We start from the raw sequence: 14,482 nt of genomic DNA on the forward strand, positions 1-14,482 counted from the left end.
TTCTTTCTTTCTTTCTTTCTTTCTTTCTTTCTTTCTTTCTTTCTTTTTTTTGAACCTGGGATTGAACTCAGGCCCTTGCGCTTGCCAGGCAAGTGCTTATTCTACTGAGCTATCTCCCAGCCCACTGTGTCCTACTCAGGCAGGACTGTATAATGACAACAGCACTCCCACCTGGTGAGATGCAAATGTTTTTCTTTTCTAATTTTCCAAATTTTTAAAATTAATTTTATTGGTACATTATTTATTCATTTTAATGAAAAAATAAAATAGTAATGAAATAGTTTCAAAACAGGTTAGTAGGACAGTTACAATAATTAATGCATTGCATACTGTTGTCTTCATAGTAGTTATTCAGAGGACAAGACGCAGAGATGATATCTTGTCTAAACAATATTAGTACAAACCTTTCTTCTCAGTGAACTAAGAGAAAGTAGCTGTACATCCCTCCTATCTTGTGCTATTGGTACATTTTAGATAGAAATAATGATAGTGCTCATCATGGCAATTTGTACCTGTACTTGATATATCCTGATTCTTCTTTTCCTTTTCCCCTCCTCTCCCTTAAACCCTTCTTCTCCTCCTCATTTACAAAATCTTTATTTCCATTTTTCTTTTACTTTTTTCCTCCACTCTTCCTCCTTTTGCCCCTCCTCCTTCTCTGTTCCCCTTCCCATTTGAATATTTCTTCCTATTTTCCAATATCTGTCATACATTTTGGTATTTATTTATCCTTTCAGATTCTCACACCAGAAAAACAATGTGGTATTTGAACACATGCATCTGATTTATTTCAATTAAGAGTCTGATCTCCAGGTGCCTTCAATTAGGTAGAAATGTCTTAAGCTTACCCTTCTTTATGACAGAGTAGTGCTTCATTGTATAAAAAAACCACATCTTTATCCATTCGTTGGATGGGCATTTGGCCTACTTTGAAGATTTAGGTTTTATAAACTGTACTGCTATAAATATGGGTGTGCACCTATCACTGTGGTATGGTATTGAGGACAGACCAGTCCAGCAAACTCTAAACAATTGGATAGAAAATGATTTAAATAAAGAAAACAGCATGGTGGCGCATGCCTATAACCCCAGCACTGGGGATGCTGAAAACAGAAGGATCACTATGAGTTGGAGCTGCATAGTGAGACCCTGTACCAAATACATAAAAAATAAAAATTAAAAAAGGAAACAGTGGTATTATTTTAGGACTCCAGAAAGGTAAAAATCTGTCTAACATAATTTGAGATTTTCTTTGCTATATCAATGTCCAGAGTTCTACGTTTTCTATCCTCCAGCAGATTTAGTGTTTCTGTTTTAATATTAGATCTTTGATCCATTTTAGTTTAGTACATGGTGAGAAACAGAGGTCTAATTTTAATCTTCAGCATATGGAAAACCAGTTTTCTCAGCACCATTTACTAAAGAGGCTATTTTTCTTCCAGTGAAGATGTTTGGCTCCTTTATCAAAAATAACATAGCTGAGTGTATTTGGAGCTGTTTCTCCATCTTATAGTTCATTCCATTGATCCTGAGATCTATTTGTGTTTTGTTGTTGTTATCAGTACCATGCTGTTTTTATCATGATAGCTTTGTAGTATAATTTCAAGTCAGGGATTGTGATGTTCCCTGCATTGCTTTTGTTGCCCAGAATTGCTTTTGCTATTCTAGGTGTTTCCTGATTCCAAATGAATTTTAGGATTTTTCTAATTCTGTAAGGTATGATATTGGTATTTTGATCAGGATTGCATGAGATGAAACAGAGTGGATCATTAAAAGAAAATCTTTGAAGCCCTGTAATCCCAGCACTAGGAGACTGAGAAGGAATATCACAAGTTCCAGGCCACCATGTGCTATGTAACAACACCAAGGCAGCCTGAACTACATAACAAGACCCTCCCTCAAAAACCCAAAACAAAATCAAACAAATAAAAAACTCTTTCATTGTATCTTAAACCAGAGAACTGGTTTTTCTTATTCTCTTCCACGTGGGCCCTTGGCTGTTGCTGAAAAATTAAACCAATGAGATGCTTTGATTCATGGCCCTTATTGGCCTTAACAGAGAAAATTTTACGAAAGTTTTTGTACTTCAATCTCCTTCAGTGCATCGTGGATTACACAAGAAATGGGAATATCATGGAATAACATGTTAGCAAAAATGAAAGGGATGATTACATATAGCTTAACTTTTCTGTCTCTTGTTTCTTTTCCTATAAGCCAATGACAATAAATGTTCTCCTTCACAGACTTCTTGTGAAGCCTGAATTAATCTCAGACAGTGCTTGGCTCTGCGCCTGGCCGTGTGCTGGGCTGGGCTGAGTCACAGTCTGCTGAGCACCTGTGTCCACCACATGCACCCTCCCCGCCCCCAGGCCTTGCTCAGTGCGCATGACACAGTGGCACAGGAAGCCTTCGAGCCCCTCCTCCCACCTCTGCCAGACAGTCTCCCTGAGAATGAAGAAGCAACCCGGACCGTTTGTTTGGTGAAAAATCAACAGCCCTTGGTGAGGAAATAATTTTATTTTTGATTCAGAATTTTACCAAGGTTAATTACAAACTAGGACAGTGTCCTGTCTGTGGTCATACACAGAATGTATTACAGGTCCAGTAAATAGTGGCTTCTGCCTGTAGCTTCAAGCACATTGCAGGTCATAATGTTTTCACTATGGAAAGAGTTCTGCTTAGTGGGCTTTTGAATTTTGTTATTTGGTACTGGAAACCTAGCTCACAATCTTACACTTGACAGGCAGGCACTGCACTGCTGAGCTATATCCATGGCCCTGCTTAGGGTTTTTTTAAAAAAGTAGCACAGGACTTATTTTTATGAAAAATAAGACATACTCATTTTTATTTTATTGTTTGGCTTTTGACACATGTATTTATCTCATTCTGTTGAAATTTTTCTCCTTTATTAATGGGAAGCTAAATAAGGTATTAGTTTGGTTTTCTAGAGTGGTTCTATGAGTTGGGTCATAATTTGGGAGGTCTGCTTACATTTGGGAGCCTATAAGTAGGTGCTTCTATGAGGTGAACAGAAATTCAGAAGGCTGCAGTCAAAGGGCCTCTACAGTCTGAGGTAGCGCTGGCAAGCCCCGGGCACCTGCCGGGGGACATGTGTGTTTGCTGGGACTCCATTGTGTTCTCTTTGCAGGGAGCTACCATCAAGCGCCACGAGATAACAGGGGACATTCTGGTAGCCAGGGTCATCCACGGAGGGCTGGTTGAAAGGAGTGGTAAGCTGCAGCCTTGGGGTTCAGGTGTGACCAGAAAAGCAGGAAAGCTTGGTTGCTGGTCCCTTTTCCCCAGAATCCCCTTTCCTGACTTAGGTTGGGGCTTCAGTAAGTTACTCTGCTTGGTTAAACTAGTAAAGGAAGAAGGAACAAATGGTTCAGGGAATGCCCGCTTCCCAGGCGGCATATAATGCTATCTCAGTGACACCTCAGGGCCACCTAGGAAGGTAAGGATTGCTGTGCCATTTTACACATGAGGAAGCTGAGGCTGGCACAGCTAGGAACTAACTTGCTCACACTGTGCAGTTGCAGGTGGGGTCAAGCCCAGGTCTGCCTGAGGCAGAAGGCCCATTTGACCCATCCTGAAACGCCTTTTGCTTGCTTTCAGTAGCAGTTCAGCAGTTTCTTCCTTTTGCTTGTGAAGCAAGTGTTCCCGTGCCTGCTGCCTCTTGTCCTTGCTCCCAGAGGCCCCAGAGCCATGCTGTGGATTTTACCCCAGGTCCTCTTGCAAATGCAGGGACATCCCAGCTGCAGGTGCTTTGGCCTTTGTGCTATTGTTTCTTTTCTCTCAGGAGTTGCATTTGTGCTCCACACCGTGTTCTGTGCCAAGGCTAGCTTTCCCAAGACCTTCATCACTTGTGGCTTCTGTCCCTAGATATCACCCTGCTTCCTGGCTCATCTTCCTGCTCACCCTGCTTTCTCTCAAGGTCCCACGTTTTGTTGAAGGATACATAAAAATCCTGCATATTTATGGGGTACACTGTGATAACTGATACGTGTACACAGCATATAATGATCAAATAAGAGTAATTATAATTTCTCCTTAAATTCTTTTTTTTTTTTTGGGGTGGAACCGGGGATTGAACTCAGGCCCTGTGCTTGCCAGGGAAGCACTTATTCCACTGAGCCATCTCCCCCGCCCTCTCCTTAAATTCTTATGAGTAAAAAAAAAAAAAAATTCTTATGAGTGCTTTATGTTGGGAAACTTTGAGCTCCTTTCTTGAGTTCTCTGTAAAGTATAGAATGAATTATCGTAAATTATGGCTACCTACTGTGCAAGACTAGACTTTGCTCCTCCAGTATAACTGATGTGCTATCCAACCCCCATCTACTGCCAAGACTTTTGTCTTATCCTCCCAAGTTTTTCCTTGTTTCTCTTTTGAAAACCCCTTCCCACTCTTCCCTTTTCATTGATTGTTTACTCATAACCCTGACATCTTCATTTTTAATATATCTTATTACCAGTGTTCTGGTTCCCTTTTATAGTATCAGGTTAGCAAAAATAAAAGTGTCACCATCATTGGTAATGAGGAGATAGAAAATGGAAAGTTCCCACATCTCTGTGGTGATCTAAGTTGGACTAACCAGTGAGCTTCACTGCCATTATTTCCCAATGCATTTTAGAGTGTGAAGCATGCTTGGCTTTGCAAGTTTGCTCACAGCCACTGGGATGGCTGCCTTATTTTCACTTTTTCCTACTTCTGTGCCCTCCCTCTACTTGTGTTCCTGTCTGCCTAGGGTTGCTGTATGCTGGAGACAAACTGGTGGAGGTTAATGGGGTTTCTGTTGCGGGGCTGGAGCCTGAGCAAGTGATCCATATTCTGGTAAAGTCTTCTCTTTGCATCTTGTTTGTAGCTTAGTAGAAGGCACGTGTGCTGAAACGTGATGGCCCCTCTGCCCAGCTGCAGGCCTGCCTGTGGCCAGGCAGCCTGTGGACCTTTCTCCTTTTCCAGAAGTTCTGGCCTTGGCTGGGAGACCCCTTCCCAGGGTGGTCCTCAGGACAGGCAGACCCCAGTGGGTCCCTTGTTACCCAGGATTCTCCATTGGATATAGGCTGGGTGGCATCTGAGAGGAGCATGCCTTGCTCCCCAAATTTCTTTATATAACTGAGATCTAGCGATCCTCTGAAGCAGCCTGAGGGGAGGTCACCAGACAGCTGAGTATGGGAGGACTGGCCCAGTTCATGGTGGTTAGAGTTGGGCTTTTGTCCATTCCCATTCCCCGAGTCACAGTTCAGCTGATGGCATGACCCCATCTGCCTGCCCGTGGACATCCCAAGTATGAGGCCAAAGGCTAATCCTAATAGAGCAGTGGTTCTAAGACTGGGCTCCTAGGGGAACTGTGGGTTTCCATAGTGATGGCTAGAGACTATGATTAGGGGTGAGAGAGTGAGGAATTTGAGCTCCTGCTACAAAATTTTGTATGGTATTAAAGGTACAGCAAGGGGCTGGGGAGATGGCTCAGTGGAATAAACACTTCTCTGGCAAGCGCAGGGACCTGAGTTCGATCTCTGGTTCTGCAAAAACAAAAAACAAAAAAACCCCAAAAAACCAAACAAACAAACAAAAAAGGTACAGCAAGCAGAGCCTGATGTATGCGCTACTCACCAGACACACGTGCTTCTCTCTCAGCCTTCCTAGTACAAGCTGCAGAGTGGCCAGGACAGCAGGATGGTAAAATTCCCAAAAGTGAGAGCGAAGCTAGTCCTGATCCTCGCTGCCTGTCATGTGTGTGTATCAGGGGCTCTTCTTGGCTTCTCCTCTGCCCCACTACTGTGAGGGGCTCCGCACTTCCACCTTGGGAGCACTTCCTGTTCCCCATCCAATGGGGGCATCTGCTGCAGAAAAGGTGTTCAGGAAGTGCATTCTGAGTGAGGGGTGGGGAGGGATGGTTGGGCAGAGCTGTCTCTTCCCCTGGCTTATGGAAATGGAACTTAGCAGAGCAGGGTGCCCCTGACAGCTAGGATGAAACAGCTCCCACATGAGGCCCCGTCCATGTGGGTTTAGCAATCAGTGACCCTGGATCCCCACAGCAGGCAGATGCTGAGCTTAGCTGATCCAGAGCTTCCATTTCTGAGTTTCAGCAGCTTTGTTAAGGCTTGTGAGATCACTTTGGGGCTGTTGCGTCAGGCCAGTGCACATGCAGCTGCATCTCCATCTGCAGAGTCCCAGCAGCTCTGCCATTCCTTTGTTATTCCACAGGCCAAGTCTTGTGACACAGTCGTGTTCAAGGTGGTTCCAGCTTGTGACCCTCCTGTGAACAGCCAGAAGACAGTAAGAGGTCGTTGTGTGCAGTGAGTGCTCAAGTCAATAGCAGTGACCTATGTGATTTATAGTGTGCCCCCTTCTCTACCCCTCTGGACATGTGTTCCGTACTGTGTTCAGGATTTCTCAATACTGATGATCTGAGGACAAAACAAGTGAAGGAACACAGTGAAAAGTCAGGAAGCAACATCAAAATGGTGCAAATCTGAGTGAAAACATTTCAGAGCTAAGAGACTCCATTCCCCAGAGCACTAGTTTTTATGGGCCTTAGCGTGGGGGTGTCTTAGTTGCTTTCTCATTGCTGAGACGCAATGTCTGACAACTGTAAGGAGCAGAGGTTTCTGTTGGCTCATAGTTCATGGAGGTTTTAGGCTACAGTCGGTGGGCTCCAAGGCAAGAGGGCACAAGGGCCTGGCAGAGGAGAAGCAGCTCCTGGCATGGGGGCAGGAAGTAGAGAGGGGAACGCAAAGGACCCTTCCAGGCCTCCCCACCCATGAATGGCGACCTCTGCCCACCAGGCTTCCTCGCCCAAGCCCACACCCAACCGTTATCCCGTGGGTTGAAGGACTAATCCCCCAAGAAGTCTGCATGCATGCTCCAAGCACCTCCCCAGAGCCCCTTGGAGGACACGTAGATATAGTAGAGTCGCTTCTTTGGGGGAGGAGAGCCGGGAGTGCGGGCAGCAGCTCAGCGACCACGCGCCTTGCCGACAGTTTCACGTCCGCGCCATGGCCGAGTACCGGCCCCGCGAGGACCCCGCCATCCCCTGCGCCGACGCCGGGCTGCCTTTCCGGAAGGGCGACGTCCTCCAGGTTGTGGACCAGAGCGACGCCCTCTGGTGGCAAGCTCGGAAAGTCTCAGACCCGCACGCCTGCGCGGGGCTCATCCCCTCTGTCCATCTGCTGAAGAGGTAAGAGCCCTCCGGGCCTAGGGACTACACCTGCCAGATGAGGAGCCAAGGCAGAGGGACGATGCGCCCGGCCTGGGGCCGAGTTATCGATTGGTCTTAGACATCTTAAATACTAAGGGGACCAGAATAATTGTATCAGCTAGAAAAAAGTATTTGAGAAACTAAATTAAATTTTAAAAATGCTGTGGCCCTACGTGTTGAAATCTAATCCCTAAGGCAACTGCATTAAGAAGTAGGGCCTTTGGAGGTGCTTAGGTCATGAAGACAGGAAATTTTAAGGCAATTGGGTTAGTGCCTTGAAAGGAGCCCCAAGGAAGAGACTGGCTTGCCCCTTCTGCCACATGTGGACACAACCAGACAGAGCCATCTATGAAACAGAGTGCTCACCAGACCCCCAGGTAGCTGGTGCCTTGAGATTGGACTTCCCAGCCCCAAAGTGTGGGGAGTGCTTTCTGCTGTTTCTAAGCCCCCAAATCTCTGGCATCACATTATCACAGCGTGAAAAGACTGTGGCTCTTTCAAGCTATGCTGAGACCAGTTTCAGCTGCTTGCACCTGAGATCTGATGTGACCACCAAGGAAGGGAGTGGAAACAGAAACGGGTGTTCACGGCTCAGCCACAAATCAGAAACCACAAAAAGGAAAAGGAAACAGTGACGGTCAGGCAGGAAAGTTAATGAAGTAGGGTTAAAAGTGTATGGTATTCTGATCAACTGTATTGATTGTTACTGACAGGCTAAGTGACCACTGGGTTTAACAATCTGGAGTCAATCTCGATAGAAGGCAATTTCAGTGGAGGTATGGGGCCTAAATCCTGTGCGTCCAGTATTGAGGAAACTGGTGACAATAAGTAGAGAAAACTCTTAGGAACATTTTTGTATAAAGCAGAGCAAACAATGGAGAAATAGCTAGAGAAAACAGTAAGGCACGACAGAATTTCTTAGATGAGGTAACTAATGCTAAGGGTAAAATCTCATGAGAGGAAAATTTTTATGATTCAGAAGAAAGAGAACTGCCACTGTTGCTATTCCAGAGCAGGCAGGATGGGGACTTTTGCCTGATAGTTCATCTAGAGCAATGGGCAGAGGAGAGAAGGCAAGGTGAGGTGACACCCAGAAAAGTTCCCTTCCTAACCCCTTATTCTCTCATATGACAGAGTCACGTCATAAACTGACAGTAAAGTAGCTAAGGAAGCGTTGGGAAGTGAGGAGGAGACGTGGTTACAGGTCAGCTTCCTGGGTGCAGGCCAGGTTAGACAAGAGGTTGGATTAACAGCACGTTGAGAAAGGCCAAGGGGGTGGCAGGCCAGGGCATTTAAACTGTTAAAGGGGAGAGGAGGAAGTGAAGCAGGTGAGGTGGGTGAGAAGAAAGTAAGATTAACGGATTATAGGTCTCTGGAGGACCAACAGATTATTCGGTCTGCAAAGACAGAAAGGGTTGTCAGGGAAAGGGGTAACAGGAATAAAAGTACAGAGTCAGTGCTGCTCTGGGCACTGAACAGGGCTAGGGCATAAGTAGGGGACAGGGGCTGAGGTCCCCAAAGAGGCCGGGGTGTTAGATGCAATCTTTACACAGTGAACAAAATCACCAAGTTACGACCCAGCCATGGCACAGCACAGGAGCCACGAGTGGAGGTGAAGCTAAAGCACCGCCGTGCTGTGAGCAGGCGCGGACCTTGTGATCCTCCCCTCACACCCACGTGCAGCAGTCAGGGCCTCGGCCTGGCTAGCCATGGCTAGCCCTAAGTACCCTGACCCTAACCCAACCCTCGGCCTGGCTAGCCATGGTAAGTGCACTGGCCATGGAGACCAGCGAACCGCAGCATTCTTTTCTGCATAGGAAGCAACGGGAATTCTGGTGGTCTCAGCCATACCGGCCTCACACCTGCCTCAAACCATCCATATGTGAGTGAACGTCTATGGACACTGTGCCCTCTTTCCCAGGCCATGTCCCACCTGGGAGAGGTTCTCTAGATGTCACCTCCCAGCAGCCAGCCATGAAAATACAAGCGTGTGTTTGTTGGTGACATTCTAAGTCAGTGCTCTGAGATCCCCGCAGCTCCTAGCCTTGTGTGGGGACTGATACAAGGATGCGCAGCTGCACACAAACCTCCTTCGGGTCCTGGCAACTTTGAGGGTTTCATCTGCACCCTGTTCAGAGGCCACCTGTGTGACAGTCAAGTGTGCCTCTGGGGGTTGCATATGGGCAGATCACAACTTACTGGACACAGTCTGATGGCTGGGCAGGATATTCCAATAGCAGATGGCTGGTAATGTTCATGATGGCCAGCGGTCATGAGCTCTCCTACCTTGGTATAGGGCACTATGCAGTGGGCACAGGGCTGAGCTCTGGGGTGAGGATGGACAGGAAGGCTCCCTGCTGGCAGCGATGGGAGAAGACACCAGGAAAAGGAGTTGAGCAAGGGCCAGAGCCCTCAGGGTGAAGAGCATAGGGGACTCAAATGCCACCAGCACAGATCACCATGGAGCTCTGCACCCCTGGAATCTTCAAACCAGAAACTATTTTCCTTTATTTTTGTACTGGATCCACATAATGACAACCACAAAGACTTTTTTTTTTTTTTTTTTCTTGCGGAACCAGGGATTGAACTCAGGCCCTTGTGCTTACCAGGCAAGTGCTTATTCTACTGAGCCATCTCCCTGGCCCCAGACATTTTTGAAAGAAGATAGCACTCTTGGTAATTCCTTCTTGGTTACACTATTTTCTTGTATCTTCCAATTGTGGGCTCAGAACTCAGATAACTCAGCCAGAGCCACAACGCTGCTTCAACTCCTTTTAACTGAGTATCATATCAGAAAACTTTGGAAAAGTTTTTAAACAAATCTAGGCCTAGAATTTTTTTAACTCACTTTCCCATTTCATAAAAGAAATGCTGGGTAGAGTTTCTGATCAGATCTGATAATGAGTGTGACCCCAGGTTGCGGTGTACTTGCTTGGGTAGTCTGTGTGGCATTGATATTAGACCTGGAATTCCACACTGAAAGTAGTTTGCATCACCCTACAACGATCCTCACACACCCTTGAGTCCAGGAGCCCAAGGTCACTGATATCAGAGGACACCCTCCATATGGATATTTCTGATGGGTCTCAGGCATTTTCTGAACTACAAGGTTATTCTTTTTGAACTGTCAAAATGACACTGCCACACATCTTTCTGTAATCTTTCCACTCTAATTAAGTCCTACCAGAGGGGAAAAGTCTCCAGGACCAACTACGAAGTCAGGAGGTAGTGGAAATTTTATTAATAGTTCTAGAGAACTGGAGATATAGTCATGGAGCACTTGCCTAGCATAGCATGTGCCATGTGCTAGGCTTAATCCCCACACTGAAAACAAAGTTTTAAAAACTTCATGTTAGTTTGCAGATTTTAGTAAAAAGTTATCTGCTGAAGACAAACTTATCATCCCAGTTTTCTTCTTTTTACTGCTTCCCTCTCTTCCTTTAATTGGTGATCTGAGCTCCTAAAGGATGCGAAGCCAAATGCATGAATTCAGAAATGAGCAGAATACAGCCATAACAGAGCTTGGTCGGTGGATGTGGTGGGATTTGCCAGGCTCACAAACTTATTCCTTCCCATGGGTGGTCACTGTTTATCTTGTTACTAATCTCCATTGATTAGAATTAGTAACAATGCTAATCTCCACTAATTGAATATTAATTGCAGTAACATCAGCACTTTGTTTTTCTTATTGTAAATTAATGTGGGAAGTGACAGCACATGTTCTTTTTGTTATTGTTTCCTGCTTTAATCATTTGTACCCAGCAATTTCTGTGGAAGAAGGTAAGAACATTTTTAGAAAAAAGCCTTTATCTTCAAAGTCTCCTAGAAATTTCCCCTAGCTTTACAAATTCTGTTCAGCTCACCTGTTTGTTAAGCTCTTTCTGTGTAACCAGTAGTGCAATAGCACACGAAGTGTAATTATTCTGACAGTGGGCAAAGTGAAGGAAAGGCAGATAACACAGCCATGGTCCAAATGCAGATTTGTGAAGCTGCCTAGGTGTTTTGTTTTAGCTGCTCTATGCACATCTAATAGAAATACCACTGTAAGAAATCATTATCACTGTCATCTCAGGTGAGAACTGAGGGTGGGACAGGTAGACCTGGGTTTCTGAAGCTGCACACGAGGGCCCTGCCTTGGGTTCGGGGGCAAATGGACCTCATGATCCCTCTCCCTTTTCCATGCCCAGCCATCCCAGTGAGCCACTATGACGTCACACACACACACACACACACACACACACACACACGCACGCCCCAGGCAGGTGTCTGTATGCAGAGGGGTGGGAGAGGGCCTGTTAGCTGCCACTCACATTTCATGAATCAAACCAGGAAATGAGACCCGAGCTGCAGAAAAACTGAGAACTGATCTGCCCACATGGGCTCTACCTGTGTTCCCCAAGGTCAGGAACAGAGTATAACATGGAGAGGTGATGGCAGAAACAGGCCAGGAGGAGTGCTTGGCAGAGGCTGCAGGTGGCTGTGAGGGTAGTGGGAAAGAGGGCACTCAATGCACTGTGCCAGCTCAGGTCTCTGTAACAGATGCCACAGGCTGAGGGGCTGAAGCAACAACATTTATTCTTTGTCATTCTGGAAGTTGGAGGTCTGAGGTCAAGGTTCCAGCAGGGTTGGCTTCTGGCATGGCCTTTTGTCCTATCTTCTAGATAGCTACCTCTTACTCTGTGCTTGTGTGGCCTTTCCCAAGTGCATGGTTAGGAGAGAGATCTTTAGGGTCTTCCCTCCTCCCTAAGGCCATGGCCCTAGTGTACGAGGGGTCCAGCTCTGCAACTTCTTTCTGCCTTCATCATCTCTAAAAGTCGCTATCTCTAAGTATAGTCATGCTGAAAATGAGTGCTTCAACATGGGGTACTGCGGAGAGCAATCTGCGCCACAGCACCCCGGCCCAGCATGTGGAGGTGTTGGTTTTGGGGAGTAAAGCTAGGCCTCACCCTGGACCCTGAGCCACGGGGCAGAAGAGTCAGGGCTCCCTATGCTATAACCAGCGTTGTGCTCCTGTTCTCTTACCTTTGTCTGTGACACAGGAAGGACATTTGTCCTTTTTTGTTTGCTCTAAAAAATGACAACTTTTAGTAATGTGGGTGAAGCAATGAACTCACTGTCATAAATGGCTAAACTAGAAAATAATCTCTCAATGAACACAGAGATTAAGTGATAGGGTGAAAGTATCAGCTACGTCATCTGTCTATCTGTGGCCCTGCCTTATGAGTTGCTTAGGAAACGTAACTATTCTGTGTGAAGTGGCAGTGCTCTTAAAGCACTATTTCTTAGCGTTTCTCATCTAAAAACATTACTGGGCTGGACCGGGGAAGTGGTGCAGTGGAATAAGTGCTTCCCTGGCAAGCACAAGGGCCTGAGTTCAATCCCTGGTTCTGCCAAAAAATAAAAATAAAATCATTACTGGCGAGGTGTGGTGACATATAGCTATAATCCCAGCAGGCTGAGGCAGCAATACTTGGTGCCATGAAAAAAAATAAATAAATAAATAAATAAATAAAGATGAAAGAGAAAAGGAAAGGAAAAAAGACAAGGGAAAAAGACATATTGAGATATTCTGACCAGGCATGGCACCACATGCCTATAATCCTAGTCATTCAGGAAGCTGAGGGAAGCGTTACAGGCTCAGAGAGAAGTTGTGTAGTATTTGAGAAAAGCAGCTCTTCCAAAAGGGCTTCAGGTGGAGCTCTGTGTCAAGATGAGTGGCATTTTCATATTCACTTGCATATACCTCAGCTTGGGAATGGTGTTTTCTGAGCCCTTACCACGTGTGTGAGCTGTTCGTACACCCTCCCTGTGAGCTGCCATCTTCTGCAGTACTTACACATGGACAACAGAGGCCTACAGATAACCAGTCTGTTCAGCATTGAAAAGCATTTGGTGTGGGGCTGACGAGATAGCCCAACAGACTAAAGCACCTGCTTAGGCAAGCTTAGGCAAGTGCGGGGACTACAGTTGGATCCTGGGAACACACGCCAGGCCAGTCTCATCCCCAGGGTGGGCTGAGCCGGCCAGAGTCTGGGCGAGCAGCCTGTAATCCTAGCACTGAGGAGACTGAAAACAGGAGCATCACTATGAGTCCAGGCTGTGTAGTGAGACCCTGTAACAAATACTTGAAAAGAAAAGAAAAGCCATTTGGTGATGTAGCTTCCCATTTCATCTGTCTTCATCCAACACAGCAGCACACACATCATTCCTCCAAGACAGTACTGGTTCTGAGAATGCTGTCACATGGTGGTCTGAATTTGATTGACATCAGCTTCCATAGGTCATTTCACTTTGCGGACACAGCTGAAGATCTAATTCCCCCTTCCTGTGCTGTTTTATAGATGCTTACCTGAAGATTGAGGAGAAGTGTGTGGAAGCAGGTACTCTGTCTTCTGGACTGATGCACACCTAGGAGAGAGGCAAAGTGACTCAGTTGCGGGCGACCCAGGCCCTCTTTTAGGGGAGGGACCAAGGCTGCATGGTTCCCTGCTCCACGGAAGGCAACCACCTCCCAGCCTATAGAGCATCCGCTGGTGAAACCCAGTGTCCTGCCAAGGGACACCAAAGCCCGTGCTCTGTGAGCAGCATAAAATAGTGTGATGCCAAGCTCTTAAGAAACAATGTGGCTGGGGCATAGCTCAGTGGCATAAGTGCCTGCCTGGCAAGCACAAGGTCCTGAGTTTAATCTCTGATACTAAAAATAATAATAAAAGCAATATGTATTTTTTTATTTTAAACATTGATATCTAGTGTAGAGGGTTCCAAATTTTTGAGAAATATATAAAAGGTTTTTACATTTCTATATTTAAGGTTTTTTTAAAGTCTTTGAAAAGGGTTCTTCAAATTTAGTGGTGGTACTAAAATGGCTCAAGAACTCACCAGGGTTTTATTAGAGAACTCACTGGAGCCATTAACTGATGAGTTCTTTGTCTTGGCTTTGTACTGTGTCTGGCTTCTAGAAATGAAAGAACTACTGGAATGAACCACATATATTTTCCAAAACAGAATTCTCACAATTCTGATAATATTCAACCAAGAACACATACTGGTTTTTAAAATTTGCATAATATGTACTTCATCTTTTAAAATGTTATTAAATAATCCAATAGTTTAACATTCAAAACCTAGAACACATTCAGCAAGAAGTTCCTCTCTCTTTTCTCGTTTTCTTCCCTGAGGCCCGAGTGTTGAGCCAGTCAGGCGAGCCTTGCTCTCTGCCCGCTCTTGCCTGCACAAGGGGCCTCACACACACTATCCTGCACCTGCACTTTTTTTTTTTT

At 45.7% G+C, this 14,482-nt stretch overlaps 1 protein-coding gene across 1 annotated transcript in view; it reads left to right on the plus strand.

Annotated features, from left to right (window-relative positions):
* The window catches only part of Mpp4 (membrane palmitoylated protein 4), a 41,622-nt gene that overhangs the window by 6,165 nt on the left and 20,975 nt on the right, over positions 1 to 14,482 (plus strand). Inside the window, exons 5-10 of the mRNA XM_023712400.1 lie at positions 2,370 to 2,501; positions 3,149 to 3,230; positions 4,746 to 4,831; positions 6,209 to 6,280; positions 6,985 to 7,181; positions 9,020 to 9,084. Of these exons, the coding sequence (XP_023568168.1) occupies positions 2,370 to 2,501; positions 3,149 to 3,230; positions 4,746 to 4,831; positions 6,209 to 6,280; positions 6,985 to 7,181; positions 9,020 to 9,084 (634 nt within the window). The remainder of the gene's footprint in view (positions 1 to 2,369; positions 2,502 to 3,148; positions 3,231 to 4,745; positions 4,832 to 6,208; positions 6,281 to 6,984; positions 7,182 to 9,019; positions 9,085 to 14,482) is intronic.

This window comes from Octodon degus, unplaced genomic scaffold, assembly GCF_000260255.1.
Source record: "Octodon degus isolate 3935 unplaced genomic scaffold, OctDeg1.0 scaffold00025, whole genome shotgun sequence".
Lineage (NCBI taxonomy): Eukaryota > Metazoa > Chordata > Mammalia > Rodentia > Octodontidae > Octodon > Octodon degus.